This window comes from Erinaceus europaeus, chromosome 4 (genome assembly GCF_950295315.1).
Source record: "Erinaceus europaeus chromosome 4, mEriEur2.1, whole genome shotgun sequence".
NCBI classification, from domain to species: Eukaryota; Metazoa; Chordata; class Mammalia; order Eulipotyphla; family Erinaceidae; genus Erinaceus; species Erinaceus europaeus.
The window spans coordinates 14,617,129-14,632,239 of NC_080165.1; the positions used below are offsets into that span (position 1 = coordinate 14,617,129).

Here is a 15,111-nt window from a genome sequence, read left to right on the forward strand (position 1 = left end):
AGAGAATCATGAATGAACTTTAGGATTAAAATTTGTGTACCTATCATCAGGGCGTGACTTTTGATTGTTGCATTCACAACTCCGAGGCTTAGTCACTGTACAATCAAGGCCTTTGATTACCTACCAAAGTGGAGAATTGAAAGTGCTGGAGAATTTTGAATATTAGCCATTCTTGTTAGAAACCATCTTCCATCAAGGGCTTACACCCTTTTCAGTGATGTTAAAGGTTATAAATAATAGGATAAATGACCTTAGAATTTTTTTTCATGTGAAGTAACAGCGTTGTATTAGTTAATATGCTTCATTCAGCCACCATAGTAAATAACATTTTATATTCAAAAATTTTAATATTTATTTTCCCTCTTTTTTTTTTGCCCTTGTTGGTTTTTATTGTTGTAGTTATTATTGTTGTTGTTTTGATGCCATCATTTTTAGGGCAGAAATGGAGAGAGGAGCGGAAGACAAGAAAGGGGAGAGAGAAAGACACCTGCAGATCTGCTTCACTGCCTGTGAAGCGACTTTCCTGCAGGTGGGGAGCTGGGGCCTCAAACTGGGATCCTTACGCTGGTCCTTGTGCTTGGCGCCACGTGTGCTTAATCCGCTGCGCTACTGCCCGACTCCCTAAAATTTTTATTTATTTTTATTTTTCCCTTTTGTTTCCCTTGTTTTTTCTTATTGTAGTTATTATTGTTGTTGTTACTGATGCTGCCATCATTAGATAGGACAGAGAGAAATGGAGAGAGGAGGGGAAGACAGAGAGGGAGAGAGAAAGATAGACACCTGCAGACCTGCTTCACCACCTGTGAAGCGACTCCCCTGCTGGGTAGGGAGCCAGGCTCAAACCAGGATCCTTACGCTGGTCCTTGCGCTTTGCGCCACGTGTGCTTAACCCACTGCACTACCACCCGACTCCCCTATACTTTATATTTTATTTGAAATATATTTAAACTGAAAGAAGCAAATAATATAGAAGTAATGAGAGCAACTAAATACATTGAATGCCTCGGTGTTACTTTATTGCTCTGACCTCGATTATAAACAGTGTATTCTTTAGTTCTTAAGCCTTCAGATACCCTCTGGTAAACACAGTTCAGAATTATTAATAATACTATTCGGTCTTTTTAGTTGTCACAGTGAAACTTTGAAGAAATATGCTTATAATCTTTGCCTTGGGGTTTCCATAAGTTGATCTCTGGGTTTAGTTGGTGGCGTGCTTGACAATGAGGATGTTTTCTTGGTAACTTGAGAGCATGTGGAGAGCAGATAATCAAGCCAGTGTTCATTACTGTGTTGTTGGCATAGCTTTAAATAAAACGTATGAAATGTTCCTTTTGCTGGTTAATTTTTAGCACTAAACTTCTCATTTAAATAATTCAGTGTTCTTGGTTTATACAAGCTTGTTGCTAAATTTCACTTTACTGTTTGATTTATAGTGAGGTAATTTATTTTAAAACTTAGTAGACCCTTTTCTCCAATTGAAGCTACTTGATAGGTTTTTCAAAAGTGAAAGTAGAGAAAACTATTTTGAGGTTTTCTTTTAGTTACAAGTAGGAGAATGGTATATGAACCTTTTAAAACATTTTAAGGCTATAATATGTATAGTAAGTTTACTTATTGTATATAAGCTGTGCCTTTCAGTTAGAGAAGGTCGTTATCTGTTTTACTTTGCTTCTAGTAACCCAGTTTCCCCCTCCTTTCTTCCTTAGGTTCTTGATTATTACCGACCATTTCTTGAAAAACCCGGAATTGGTGCAAGCAATGTATGCCAAAATGAGCAATCAAGAAAGGTAACCCCCAAAACCAGTGTGTGGTTTTGAGTATTTAGCATTCCATATAGAGTATCCTGTGCACATGATTGAAAAACTGTGTGGTTTCTTAGCTGGCACAAAATCTCTAAATACATGTTTCTGTGTCAGTAATGGTTTTAAATTGGTTGGTTAACATTACAGCTCAGCCACAACAGGCAGTGATTCACACAGGGTTGCAGAATCCAGGTTGGTGTGATTATTCAGTAGAGGCACATTAAATAAGGTGAAGAACAAAATGTCTTGCCGGCGCTTTGATGTTATAATAGTGGCTCACACAACTGTATATTACAGCTGTATGTTTGATATGTGCTCATTTGTTTACATCACTGGTATAATGATATCAGATATGCTGTGCTAGGGTTTGTAGTTTTTCGGTACGTAAGTCTGTAAAAAAAGCAAAGCAAAGGCCAGCTAATATCCACCTGTAGCCTAACAGTCCCCTGTGGCCAGGACCGAATAGAGCTTTCAGAGACTTTACAGAGACTTTGGCCCTGTGCCTCGTGGTCAGAGTCATTCTTTTCATGGCCTTACCCAGGCATTTTCTTTTTACTTTGTTGGATTCAACTTCTTGACCTTTAGAACAAGAACACTGACTAGAGATCACTCGAAATAAGTACTCTTACCTCTTTGAGGGTGTGTGCTTTTCCTAGCCTTATTGGAAATGTTGCCTTAGGAAAATAAAAGTACTCCGAATTCACAGATCTAATGATCAAAAACGGAGAAGAAAATAACTTTAAAAATGTTAATCTTTTGATTGTAGTCACAATCTTTATAATCGCTGTGGTTTTAAATTCTTACTATGTTTTTTGGGTTCCAAAAATTAAGCTTTACGCATTCCTTTGTAGTCTTGTTAAGTGGCATTTTATCTTCTGTAATATCTTTCAGGAAAAAAAGTTCAGACTTTTAAAGTCAGTCTGAAAGCGGCATTTAGGAATCCAGTGCTGCCTGCCACAACCCCCAGTTGCTTTCTGCCACTTGCACAGCCCATTCACACCTTCAGCATACACACCCATGTGCACACTTCAGCTGTGGAAAAAAAACTGTGGTCTGGAAAGTGGCGTAGTGGATAAGGCATTGGACTCTCAAGCATGAGGTCCCGGGCAGCACATCTGCCAGAGTGATGTGTAGTTCTTTCTTTCTTTCTCTCCTCCCATCTTTCTCATTAATAAGTAAATAAAATCTTTAAAAAAATGAAAAAATGTATTTGTAGTTTTCCTACCTAAATAGATAGCTGATGATCAGTGCTATAAATTAGTAAAACAATAAAAAAATAAAAAGAACAGAAAATTGGAGATGGAGAGGCAGAGACAGTTGAAAGAGACTATTGCACCGAAGCTTCCTTCGATGTGTTGGGTCCCAGGCCCCAGCCTTGGTCATGCACATGGTAAAGCAACACATTACCGTGAGCTATTTCACCAGTGCCCAAATTAGTAAACTGTTTTGCAGTAAGAAACACATGAATGGAAGAGACTTCAGCTAGTTTAAGTGTACTTTACTATTATTTAAATTATGTACGTATGTATGTATTTGATAGGACAGGGAGAAATTAAGAGAAGGGGAGATAAAAATAGATAGATAGATAGATAGATAGACAGACAGACAGATAGATAGATAGGAGATAGACCTGCAGTACTGCTTCACCATTCATGAAGCTTCCCCCTGTAGGTGGGGATTGGATCTATTTTTAAGATCCAAATTTTACTGATGAGAGATTGTAGTTTCTTTTTTTTTTTATTCTTTTTTATTTAAGAAAGGATAAATTAACAAAACCATAGGGTAGGAGGGGTACAACTCCACACAGTTCCCACCAATCTCTGTATCCCACCCCCTCCCCAGTAGCTTTCCCATTCTCTATCCCTCTGGGAGCATGGACCCCAGGTCGTTGTGGGTTGTAGAAGGTGGAAGGTCTGGCTTCTGTAATTGCTTCCCCGCTGAACATGGGCGTTGACATGGTCCATACTCCCAGTCTGCCTCTCTCTTTCCCTAGTAGGGTGGGTCTCTGGGGAAGCGGAGCTCCAGGACACATTGGTGGGGTCTTCAGTTCAGGGAAGCCTGGCCGGCATCCTGATGACATCTGGAACCTGGTGACTGAAAAGAGAGTTAACATACAAAGCCAAACAAATTGTAGAGTAATCATGGACCCAAAGCTTGGAATAGTGGAGACCAAGTGTTAGGGGGATACTCACTGCAAACTCTAGTGTACTTCTGCTTTCAGGTATATATTTTGCAGTAGTTTATGGAACATATGCTCTCTCTCTCACAGAAACTGGTGTATATCTAGGTTTTGGGACTTTGTTAGAAAGTGAACCACCTGAGATGGAATTAGAGTATACTATGAAAGGAAAGGTCTCACCCGAGTAATGAAGCTGAAGGGTTGTCATTCCACACGTGAAGTCTCTGGACACAGTCTGAGCTGAAGCATGTTGAGGTGGCCATCGTTGCATTGATTAGGTTGTGATCGGCAGATGCAATATTATTTTATATGGAATGGGAGAGGCATCCGGGAAAGTGGGCCCTATTCAAGGGTTCCAGGACTGGGGGAAGTAGAGGCTCTATAGTGGAGATATGAGGTTCCTGCTGTCTTAGGGTTCCAAAAGACAATGGATAGTTAATGTTATCATCACATTATTTGGTAATTGGGTTAACTTTGAAAAGTCCTTTTGTTATGGTTTGTTGTATAGTACCCAGTATCTTGTATATAGCTGTGCTATTGGTTGCTGCTTTTTTTTAAAAAAAAAGATTTTATTTATTTATTTATTCATGAGAAATGATAGGACAGAGAAAAAATCAGACATCACTCTGTTACGTGTGCTGCTGGGGATTGAACTCATGACCTCATGCTTGAGAGTCCAATGCCTTATCCTTCCAGACCACTGTAGTTTCTATTTTCGTTTATAAAAATGCGGTAGCTATTACTTCCCTACTTACAAATTTTTGTTCAGATGTTACCTCTCTCCCCTTTATTTTTCTCCCATAGGAAAAGGGCTGTTGTTCATTATACGTACATAGTATCATATCACGGTGCTGATTGCTCTTCAGTGACACTGCCCTCAGATTGTTTGCTCTGAGGGCTAGGATTTAATTTTTATTTATTTTTTTGGTAGCATTCTTATTTCTGAGACAGCGTGGCCCATAAAGGTGCTATGCAAGAGTGGTGTTTTCATGAAAGCATGAGTAAGTGAACGAATGGTCTTAGTTGCACAAAGGTTTATTGAGAATCTGAATCGTCACCTTTTTCCTCTAAACTTTCAAATTTGCTCTCATCAATCAGTAAGCCTCATGCAGTATACCATCACAGAGTTGGAGTTCAGTCTAGTCCATGGTAGATAACTGTACATACACACAGAACAAAGCATACAGAAAACAAGAACACAAGAAAAAACAATTAAGAAGAGTTTAATCTTTATCCAAAGAAGGAACACTTTGGCTCTGAACAAACCCTCCTCCCCCTGGTGGTGGGAAAGTGGGATTTCAACCACCCTTCCTCAGTGCTGATTAGATAATGAGGCAAATAGGTCATTAATTGCCTGTTTCAGCATCCTGAGGGATGAGGGGAGAAACATCACACATGAGACCAACTAGAAGTTTCATGAATGGTACAGTGGTGCTGTGATATCTTTTTTCTTCGTATCTCCTTCCCTTTTTAGCCAAAACTGAAAGGGGGAAAAACTGGGGGGTGGGGTAGTGGCGCACCTGGTTAAGCACACACATTATAGTGTGCAAGCCCCTGGTCCCCAACTGCAAGGGGAAAGATTCACAAATGGTGAAGCAGGGCTGCAAATATCTCTCTGTCTTTCCCTATCTTCTTCTCTCTTCTCAATGTCTATACAATAATAAATAAAAATATTTTTTAAAAACTATATCTTCCAGAAACAGAGGAGTCATGTTGGCACTAGATCCCATGAGGGGAGAATTTTTTTTTTTTTTTTGCTGTAGATTGCTTTTTCTCTAAAACCAGCATGTATGCATTGATCGATACTAATTTTTAGAAATAATTTTCTACTTGAGTGATGTGCTCTCTGTGTGTGATTCCTTTTTTATATTTCAAGGTATTAATTTTGCTTGGGAAAATGGGTTTCTCTGTGCTAGCCATAATAAAGAAAGGAATTAACAGTAACTTTTAAATATTTTGAGCATGTGTGCTTTCACTGTTTTCGTATTCATGCAGAGATCTTTTGTTTGACAGGGTCACATTATTAGATCTAATGATAGCCAAAGTTGCGAGTGAGGAGCCATTAACCAAAGATGACATCTCTGTGTTTTTGAGCCATGCTGAGCTGGTTGCAAACACTTTCATAGACCAATGCAAGATGGTACTGAAGCTGACCTCCGAGCAGCACACTGATGATGAGGTGAGAGGACACAGTTTATCATTTCCGATGAGAGAGCAGTCAGATTTTCTTATTTATCTAGATGTGCTGTGAGAATGTTTTTTTTAAGCCTAAAAAATACTATACAAAAACTGTATCTTCTGTGAATTGAATGTTAGTGCCCATAGCCGTTTCCAGTATTCCAAACCCACTATCTAAGACAGTGGTATCAGGAGGCAGGGCTTTTAGAAGATGATTAGGTTATGAGGGCAGAGCCCTATTGAATGGGATTTGTGCTTTTATGAAAATGGCTCCAGGAAGATCCTCCCAGTGGGTGAGAACATAGCAAGAAGTTGACTGCAACCTGGAAGAAGGTCCTCTCTAGAACCCAGTTTATCTGGTGCTTCTTTATTTTATTTATTTATTAATGTCATCCCTATCATTAATAGGGGGAGAGAGAGAGCGAGAGAGAGAGAATGAACCAGACATCATTCTGGTACATGGGGATCGAACTCAGGAACTCACGCTTGCTTTATTGCTTTATCCACTGTGCCACCTCCCAGACCACTATCTGGTACTTCTAGCCTCTAGAATTGTGAGACATAGATTGTTATGTAGAAGATACCTAGCTTATGGTAATTTTTTGTTGTAGTAGCCCAAATGGACTAAAATAGAATTCTTAATTAAGTAATTAATTAATTTTGATATGACAAAGAGACAGTGAGAGGAGAAGGGAGACAGAGAAGGGGAGAGAGACACTTGCTGCACTGCTTCACCTCTAATGAAGCTTCCCCCTCAGCAGGTGGGGGCCAGGGACTTGAACCTCCGTCCTTGTGTGTGGTACTGTGCGTGCTCAAGTGCATACACCACCATCTGGACCTGGTATTCTTACATCAGAAAAACATTCTCCTTTTAATTACTACAGTCTAGAGTTAGTGCAGGTATAAAACACTGTTAGTCACTAAATTTTTCTAGTCAGATTAACATCTAACGTATGCACAGATGTGTGTACATGCATGCATATATGTATAGACATCATTTTATATATGCACAAATGTGTGTACATACATACATACATGTATAGATATCATTCTATGTATGCACAAATGTGTGTGCATACATGCATCTATGTATAGATATTGTATGTATGCACAAATGTGTGTGCATATATGCATCTATGTATAGGTATTCTATGCTAGCTAGTTTATTCTTCTGAGTGTGAGCTCCACATATGTAGGAGATTTGGCTGTTAAGTTCATAATACCTTGTACATAATAGGTGCTTAGCAAATGTTTGTTACTGTGTATATCTCTTATCAAATGACCTGCATTTCTGTAAAGGACACCTAGGAGATATTTTTTCTCCTATGTACAATATACATGATTGAAACATGAATCTGTGGCGTGGGGGGAAAGTTTGACTACTGTCACTGAGACTTTGTGAAAACTCTTGATGGTCAGCCTTGTTGGGAAAGGGGGAGAGTTTGGGCTGAGGGTGGGGTTGGGGGGTGGACACAGGATTGTGGTAGGAACTGTACCTCTGTAATTTTATAATCTTGCAAACCATTATTAAATCACTAATACAAAAAAAAAAGATGAATAAATTGAAAAAGAGAAGAAGACCAGTTAGAGAATGTTCTATAGTATTCCATCTCTGTGAAACTGTAGCAGGCAGAATTTATTGATGATGACAGAGCAGATCTGATGACACGGGGTGGGGGTTGCTGAACATGGTGGAGTAGAGTGGTACAACTGATTGCGGGCGGGGGACCACATGAGGAACACTTTGGGCAACAAAAGTGTCACAGGTAGTCGCACTGAAATGGGTGTGCTTCATTACATGTAAGTCATACCTTACTTTAGCTTAAACACAAACAAAACGATAAGAGAAGCCATTTGTATCTGTGTAGGCATGGTGAGTAGAGGGAATCACGGTAGCAAATGGGTGGGGATAGGTGAGGGCCACCCATCAGCCCCAGATGAACCACGCACCGCCAGCCTTTCCTGGAGAATTGTGCGGGATTCTGTGAACCTGACTCCCTGTGTTAGAGTAGGCCAGTGATGGTGATTACTATTTATCAAGGTGATTACTATTTATCAACCTTTGCTATTCAAAGGTTATTAAAATTCTTGTTTTCAGTGATAAAAGCTCAGGTCTCCCTGGCTTTCTGGAGATGGATTTGTCTGTTTCCACCAGGAGGAGCAGTGAGCTATGCTTTAAGAAAGTAAAGAAAAAAAGCTGGACAGTACTTCTTAATTCCTGTCTTTACACATTTTGAAGGCATTTATATTTATAATGCAAATGACTTTAGTACTGTAATAAAAAGTTACCTGATAAAATAATTATATTTAGGAAAGAAAGTTTATATTTGGCCTTCAGTTCTTTTTCTTCTAAGGTGGGAGAAATTACATGTTAATAGAAGTTTTAGTTAACTTTCTTTTGAAAGGTAAAGTTAATTGAAAATTCACTATCTGTAAACTCATAACTTAATGAGTTAGTTTTAATATTAATGGATATGTGTTGTCCTTTGAGTTAGAACTTTGGAGGAAAATGCCACAGTAGTTCTTAAGAGGTCGTCTTACCTCAATATTTAAATATACCACATATCCAGTGGAATAGTATAGCTGACTGATAGAGAAGAATGTGTGAGCTGATTGTTATGCTGCTGATAGCCTGAAATCAGCACTGTGGAAGTACTTAGACCCAGGACACTTGACAGCTAGTACAAATCAGGGCTGCTCCTGCCTCCTCTCTTCTCCCCCAGCCCCAGCCCCAGCCCCAGGCTAGTTTACTGGACTGTGCACCTGATTAAGCAGGAACCTTCCCAAGTGAGCTGTCTTGCCAACTCCCAAGGATTCTTTCTTTCTTTTTCATTACTTAAAAAAAAAAATGGGATGGGGGTAGGGAGCGCACTGGGCTAAGCGCAAATAGTGTGAATCACAGGATGAGTGCAAGGATCCCAGTTTGAATCCCTTGCTGCTCCCCCACACCTTCAGGGGTGGTCACTTCATAAGTGATGAAGCAGGTCTGCAGGTATCTGGTATCTGTCTTTTTCTCCCTTCTCTGTCTTCCTCTCCTTTCCCGATTCTCTGTTCTATCCAACAACACCAGCAATAACAGCAATAACAGCAATGGAAAAAAGATGGCTACCAGGAGCAGTGGATTTGTAATGCAGGCACCAAGCCCCAGCGATAACCCCGTAGGCAAAAAAAAAAAAAAGTTTTTAAATGATTTGTTAGATAGGGAAAGGGAAGGGGGAGATAGGGAGAGAGAGAGAGAGACACCTGCAGCACTGCTTCACCATTTGTAAAGCAAAAAGGATCTTGATTTTTCCAACAACCCAGTATTTTACTGACTAGTCATACTATTGGTAGGTAGTTGGTAATTTTGAATGGACTTTTGTTTTAAGTTTTTTTATAATTCATTTTAGATATTATTTATTTTAATTTATAGAATTGAGAGGGAAAAGGAGGGGGAAAGAGAAATAGACACCTGCAGCACTACTTAAGCACTCATGAAGCTTTCTTCCTGCTGCTGGGCACAGGGTGGGGGGCTTGAATGTGAGTCCTTGTGCATGGTAGTTTGTGCACTTAACTAGGTGGACTACTATCTGGCACCTGGTAGTTGATACTTTTTGTGATGGATAATAAATTACTGATCTAGTTTCTAAATTACTTTTCTAGAAATTTTGAGATGATTTATTTTTAATTTTTTTTTTTTTATGGAAGAGTTGTTTTATAAGATTGGTGTTGTCACAGGGAACTCTTTATTTCCTGAGAGAGAAATGAGAGCACTGATCCACTCCAGCACATGCAGGGCGAGGGATTGAACCTAGAAGCTCAGGTATTTTTAGTCCTTCACTTTACCCATAGAGTGACCTCCCTGACGGCATTAATAAACTATTTAGGGGAGGGGATAAAAATAAAAAAAAAATAATTATTTAGACTTTATGGGAAATAAATTTTCAAATAATATTTTGTTTCAGCCTACCAAGACAATGCATAGAAGTTTCTATTTACCCAGGAGTAATGCAAGTTCTTGCAGCCAGAGCGCTTTCGACCACAACATTTTACAAGATTCCTGTGGACAAGAAATTAATGTATTTCTTGGGATACTTGTATCTTTAAAGTAGAACTTGCTTGCTGGAAACACTTTAAAAAGAAAGAGTTTGTATAAATGTTATGTATGTAGCTAGTAATTTTGAATATTTATCCCACTGTTGGAAGGTATTTTGCTTGAATAAGAACTTTTCTGACTCTTTGCTCCAGGAGGAGACATAATGACACATAATTCTTGATATCAGATGTTTACAGTTAGTGGAAATTATTGTCCGTGTACATATTCAATAATTCTCTTTTGTTCGGGTTTGCTTCTATAGATGTGTTGCCTGCATGGGCCCTAACATTCATCGTCATAGTTTATTCTCTTATAGATCCTCCTAAGATCCCTTAGTTTGACTTAACTGTCCTGTTTCATTCTCTGTTTAGGAAGCTCTGGCCACCATTCGGCTCCTGGACGTGCTGTGTGAGATGACTGCAAATACGGATCTGCTCAGCTACCTGCAAGTCTTTCCTGGCCTGCTGGAGGGAGTGATTGGTGAGTGAGAGATCATACAGCACTTGGAACTAACAGGTCTTTGGAAGCAATGATTTCTTTTCTAGTGAGAATTTAAATGCCATGAGACAGGGAAACTGAACTACTGTAGTAAAGACCAGACATTTAGAGGCAGGGCAGACCTGGGTTGCCAACTCGAGCTTCTTTGAGCCTAGTTTCTTAATTCAGGAAAAAAAAAATAGGAAAACAGTATCACCCTTTAATAGGCCTGTTGAGAGGGTTAAGTGAGATGCCATGGAAACACTTTTGGGAAAGTGTCTGCTTTCACAGGCTGCCTGAAGACATACATATGTGGTTTTTTTGTTTTTGTTTATTTGTTTTGTTTTGTTTTTACCAGAGCACTGCTCAGCTCTGGCTTATGGGGGGTGGGGGTGGGGATTGGACCTGGAACTTTGGAACCTTAGGCATGAAATTTTGTTTGCATAACCAGCTTGCTGTCTACCCCTGCCCGAGACATACCTTAAAGTATAACAGTATAAAGTTATTCCTTCTCTGTGTAGCCAAAGTAGATGTACGGAAGACTGTTGCTGCCTCCTGGTTATCTGAGCAATGAGAAAAATACCGACACCCTTCTTGCTTCTGGTCATGTGGCTCATCAGCATTGGGCATTGCATTGTGGGTGACAGCTGTGCTTAACTCTCTGCTATGATGCCACCAAAATACAGCAGGGGTTATAGTTTAGACTTAGCTGCCTGTAGTGATTACACAAGCCCCTTCAGAAAGATGCTGGGACTTTGGAAATCTTTTCTAAGAGAGATGATGGGAAAATTTTAGCTAACTTTTCTTTGTAGGGAAATAGAGAGTCTGCATTGGGATAATCATGTAGACTTACCTTCCCAAAACTGTGTTCATGGAAATGTGTATACAGTGAGACCAGAGGAATGGTGTAGTAACTATTTAGAGAAAACCTTCAGTATTTGTCCTATATTTTAGTCCATTAAAAGTAGTTTTGTGGGAGTAGGGCTGTAGCGCAGCGGGTTAAGCGCAGGTGGCACTAAGCACAAGGACCCGCATAAGGATCCTGGTTCAAGCCCTGGCTCCCCACCTGCAGAAGTGTCGCTTCACAAGCGGTGAAACAGGTCTGCAGGTGTCTATCTTTCTCTCCCTCTCTCTGTCTTCCCCCTCCCCTCTCCATTTCTCTCTGTCCTATCCAACAACAATGACAACAATAATAACTACAACAATAAAAACAAGGGCAACAAAAGGGAATAAATAAATAAAAATAAATATTAAAAAATATTAAAAAAAAAAGTAGTTTTGTTTCTGGAAAGCTAGCAAGAATGTATTCTGTGGGGAACGTAACTTAGTCTCCTCGTTATAGATCTGTTACGACTGATTCATGTTGCTGGCAATGACACCACAAGCATCTTCAGTACCAATCACTGTATAAAAGCAGAAGGTGAAGTCTCAAATATGGCTGAGGGGTTTAGGTCTCATCTCATTCGCCTGATTGGAAATCTGTGTTACAAGAATAAAGACAACCAAGACAAGGTAAGATGATTTCTTACAGCATATATATATATATATATGGCTTCATTCAGAATATAGTATTTAGAATTTAGAATATATTCACAGTTTTTGATGTGAAATCTCAAAGTCCCATAGAAAGGGGCTTGAGCTGTGTACATGCATACACACACTTCCACACTAAGCATATTGTCATTGATCTGTACTAGGGTTTGCCGTTTTTGTTCTTCTTTGTGGAATTGGTCCTTGGCATGCTGGAGCCAGTTGTCTTTCTTTTAAATCGTCAGTGCCAGGTGTTGGCACACCTGGTTGATTGCACACACTACAGTGCACAAGGACCTGGGTTCAAGCCCCTGGTCCCCACCCGCAGGAGGAAAGCTTCACGAGGGGTGAAGCAGGGCTGCAGGCGTCTCTCTTCCTCTATATTCCTCTCTGTGTATATCCAATAAATAATATTTATAAATAAACTTATTTAAAAAATAAAAATAAACTATCAGTGCTTGTTCTAAGCCTGTGCATTTAAACACACCTATATAAAGAGAGCAGTCAATAAAAACAACTGTTTAAAGAGCCTACAAATTTTCAAATCTATCATAAACATTCCATAGGCAGCAATTATTACTGACCATCTTCTAGCGAACGAACAGACTTTAATTTACATTTGTGTTCTACAGCTATACAAGATTTCTAAAGTTGCCCAACGGGATGATAACATCATGAAATTCTCTTTTGATGTGTTTTGAAATGCACAAAATTAAATCTTAAATCTTGGAAAAGCCAGTAGATCACCATTAGAAACTTCTACTGTGCTGCATAGCTCTGAGGTTAATAATTGGAGAGGGTGATCTAGAAAAGATGGTAAGAAGAGAGGACACAGGGTGGAGCGGAGGCTAGTCGTGGTCAACGGCAGCAGAGCCGAGGACTCTAAGGGCAGTGGAGGAAGTTGGGAGGGCGGGCACCAGACGCCAATTCCCATGGGTGGAGGCAGACTTAAGTTTGTGATGGGAGTAGTACACAGACACCTATCATAGAAGATAAGACATTGTACTCATGTGACAAGAGTTACTATCTGCCCTGCTAAGTGGTGTTGGAGGGAGAGCAAGATGGTAAGGTAGTTGAACTGCATGCTTCACAGTGAACAGTGCCAGGATCTTTCTAGAGTTTTATTTGTGGGGAGTGGGGGCATGCATTTTTTTCCCTTTTCTTTTTTATTATCTTTATTTATTTATTAGATAGGGACAGCCAGAAATTGAGAGGGAAGGGGATAATAGAGAGGGAGAGAGACAGACATCTGCAGCACTGTTTCACCACTCACAAAGCTTTACCCTTGCAGGTGGGGTCTGGGGGACTGAACCCAGGTCCCCACACATGGTAACGTGCTCTCGGCCAGGCGCACCACCACCCAGCCCCACATATGTTTGTTTTCCTTCATCAGACACTGAATAAACTGTGTGACAGATCGTATTTTTCCAAGTTGGTTGCAGAACTATCAGTCATTTTACATGTATTCCGACAATGTGACTTTGCCACTTCCCTATGAGGGGCTAGGTTTTTATTTTGCCATTCACTCGAATCTGAACAACTAAAGTCCTCATAGCACTTCGAACAATAAAAGAAGACGGGAGCAATCCTGTACCATTTGAGGTGTAACCTTGGGCTGGGCTGGCTGACTTTGCTTCTGACCTATTAGAAACTAGTTACCTACCCTGTGAGGTTTGCAGATCTCTGAGTTCACATGCCAAGAGCTGCCAGATCTTCAAGAAGTCCTGGAGGATGATATGCACTGAGGAGGGCTGCTGCTGCTGCTGCGGCTGATATGCCATGCACCACACCCGAGTGGGAAGCTGTTTTTTTTTTTTTAATATTTGTTTACTTATTCCCTTTTGTTGCCCTTGTTTTTTATTGTTGTTGTAGTTATTATTAATGTTGTTGTTGTTGGACAGGACAGAGAGAAATGGAGAGAGGAGGGGAAAGCAGAGGGGGAGAGAAAGCTAGACACCTGCAGACCTGCTTCACTGCCTGTGAAGCGATTCCCCTGCAGGTGGGGGGCGGGCGGCTGGAACCGGGGTCCTTAGTTGGTCCTTGCGTTTTGCGTCACATGCACTTAACCAGATGCGCTACTGCCTGACTCCTGGGAAGCTGTCTTAACATGGACCCAGGCTCACTTTTTCAAGTGCCCAGCTGATGCCTTGTGAATTAGCCCACTTGGCAAAGTCCTTTCAGAGTCATGACTCACAACATTATGAGAAAAAGTGAAAATTGGGGAGCAAAAAAAAAAAAAGTAAGTTATGTGGGTTCTGAATTTGCCAGTGATGCTGAAAGCTGCTTTTGCACATATCCAGATAATAACAATGAAATTGGGATTAGCAGCACATAGTGAAGGTGTTCAAATCTGACACAAATAGACAGAATCTGGAGTTGAACTGGTACCTGGAAGGATGGAGTGGAGCGATAGGTGCCATTCATTTCAGTTAAAACACAGATCAAAGACACACAGTCCTTTTATAGCTTGAAGAATCAAAGGACATTTTAGTGTCGTTAGAAAGTAAGGAGAGGGGCGGGTGGGGAGAATACAGGTCCAAGAAGGATGACAGAGGACCTAGTGGGGGTTGTATTGTTATATGGAAAACTAGTGGGGGTTGTATTGTTATATGGAGATGTTACGCATGTACAAACTGTTGTGTTTACTGTCGAATATCAAACATTAATTCCCCAATAAAGAAATAAAAAAAAAAGAAAGGAAGGAGTGGGGGTTCCAGAAAGGAGAAAGCAATCCCTTCATTTTACTTATAGTTACATCGATCCTGGCTAATGCCTGGATCCCACATGTGTGGCGCTGGGTAAGCCAATGATGAAATAATCACACTGAGGTTAGAGTTTATAGTTTAAGTCTGCCTAAGATAATTAACTGC

General features: G+C 40.2%; 1 protein-coding gene across 2 annotated transcripts in view; it reads left to right on the forward strand.

The window, feature by feature from the left end:
- Positions 1-15,111, forward strand: part of ATXN10 (ataxin 10) — a 182,384-nt gene that overhangs the window by 72,398 nt on the left and 94,875 nt on the right. For both annotated transcript variants that reach the window (XM_060188766.1, XM_060188765.1), the window contains 4 exons: positions 1,707-1,787; positions 5,995-6,160; positions 10,606-10,714; positions 12,054-12,223. In XM_060188766.1, coding sequence (XP_060044749.1) covers positions 1,707-1,787; positions 5,995-6,160; positions 10,606-10,714; positions 12,054-12,223 — 526 coding nt within the window. The remainder of the gene's footprint in view (positions 1-1,706; positions 1,788-5,994; positions 6,161-10,605; positions 10,715-12,053; positions 12,224-15,111) is intronic.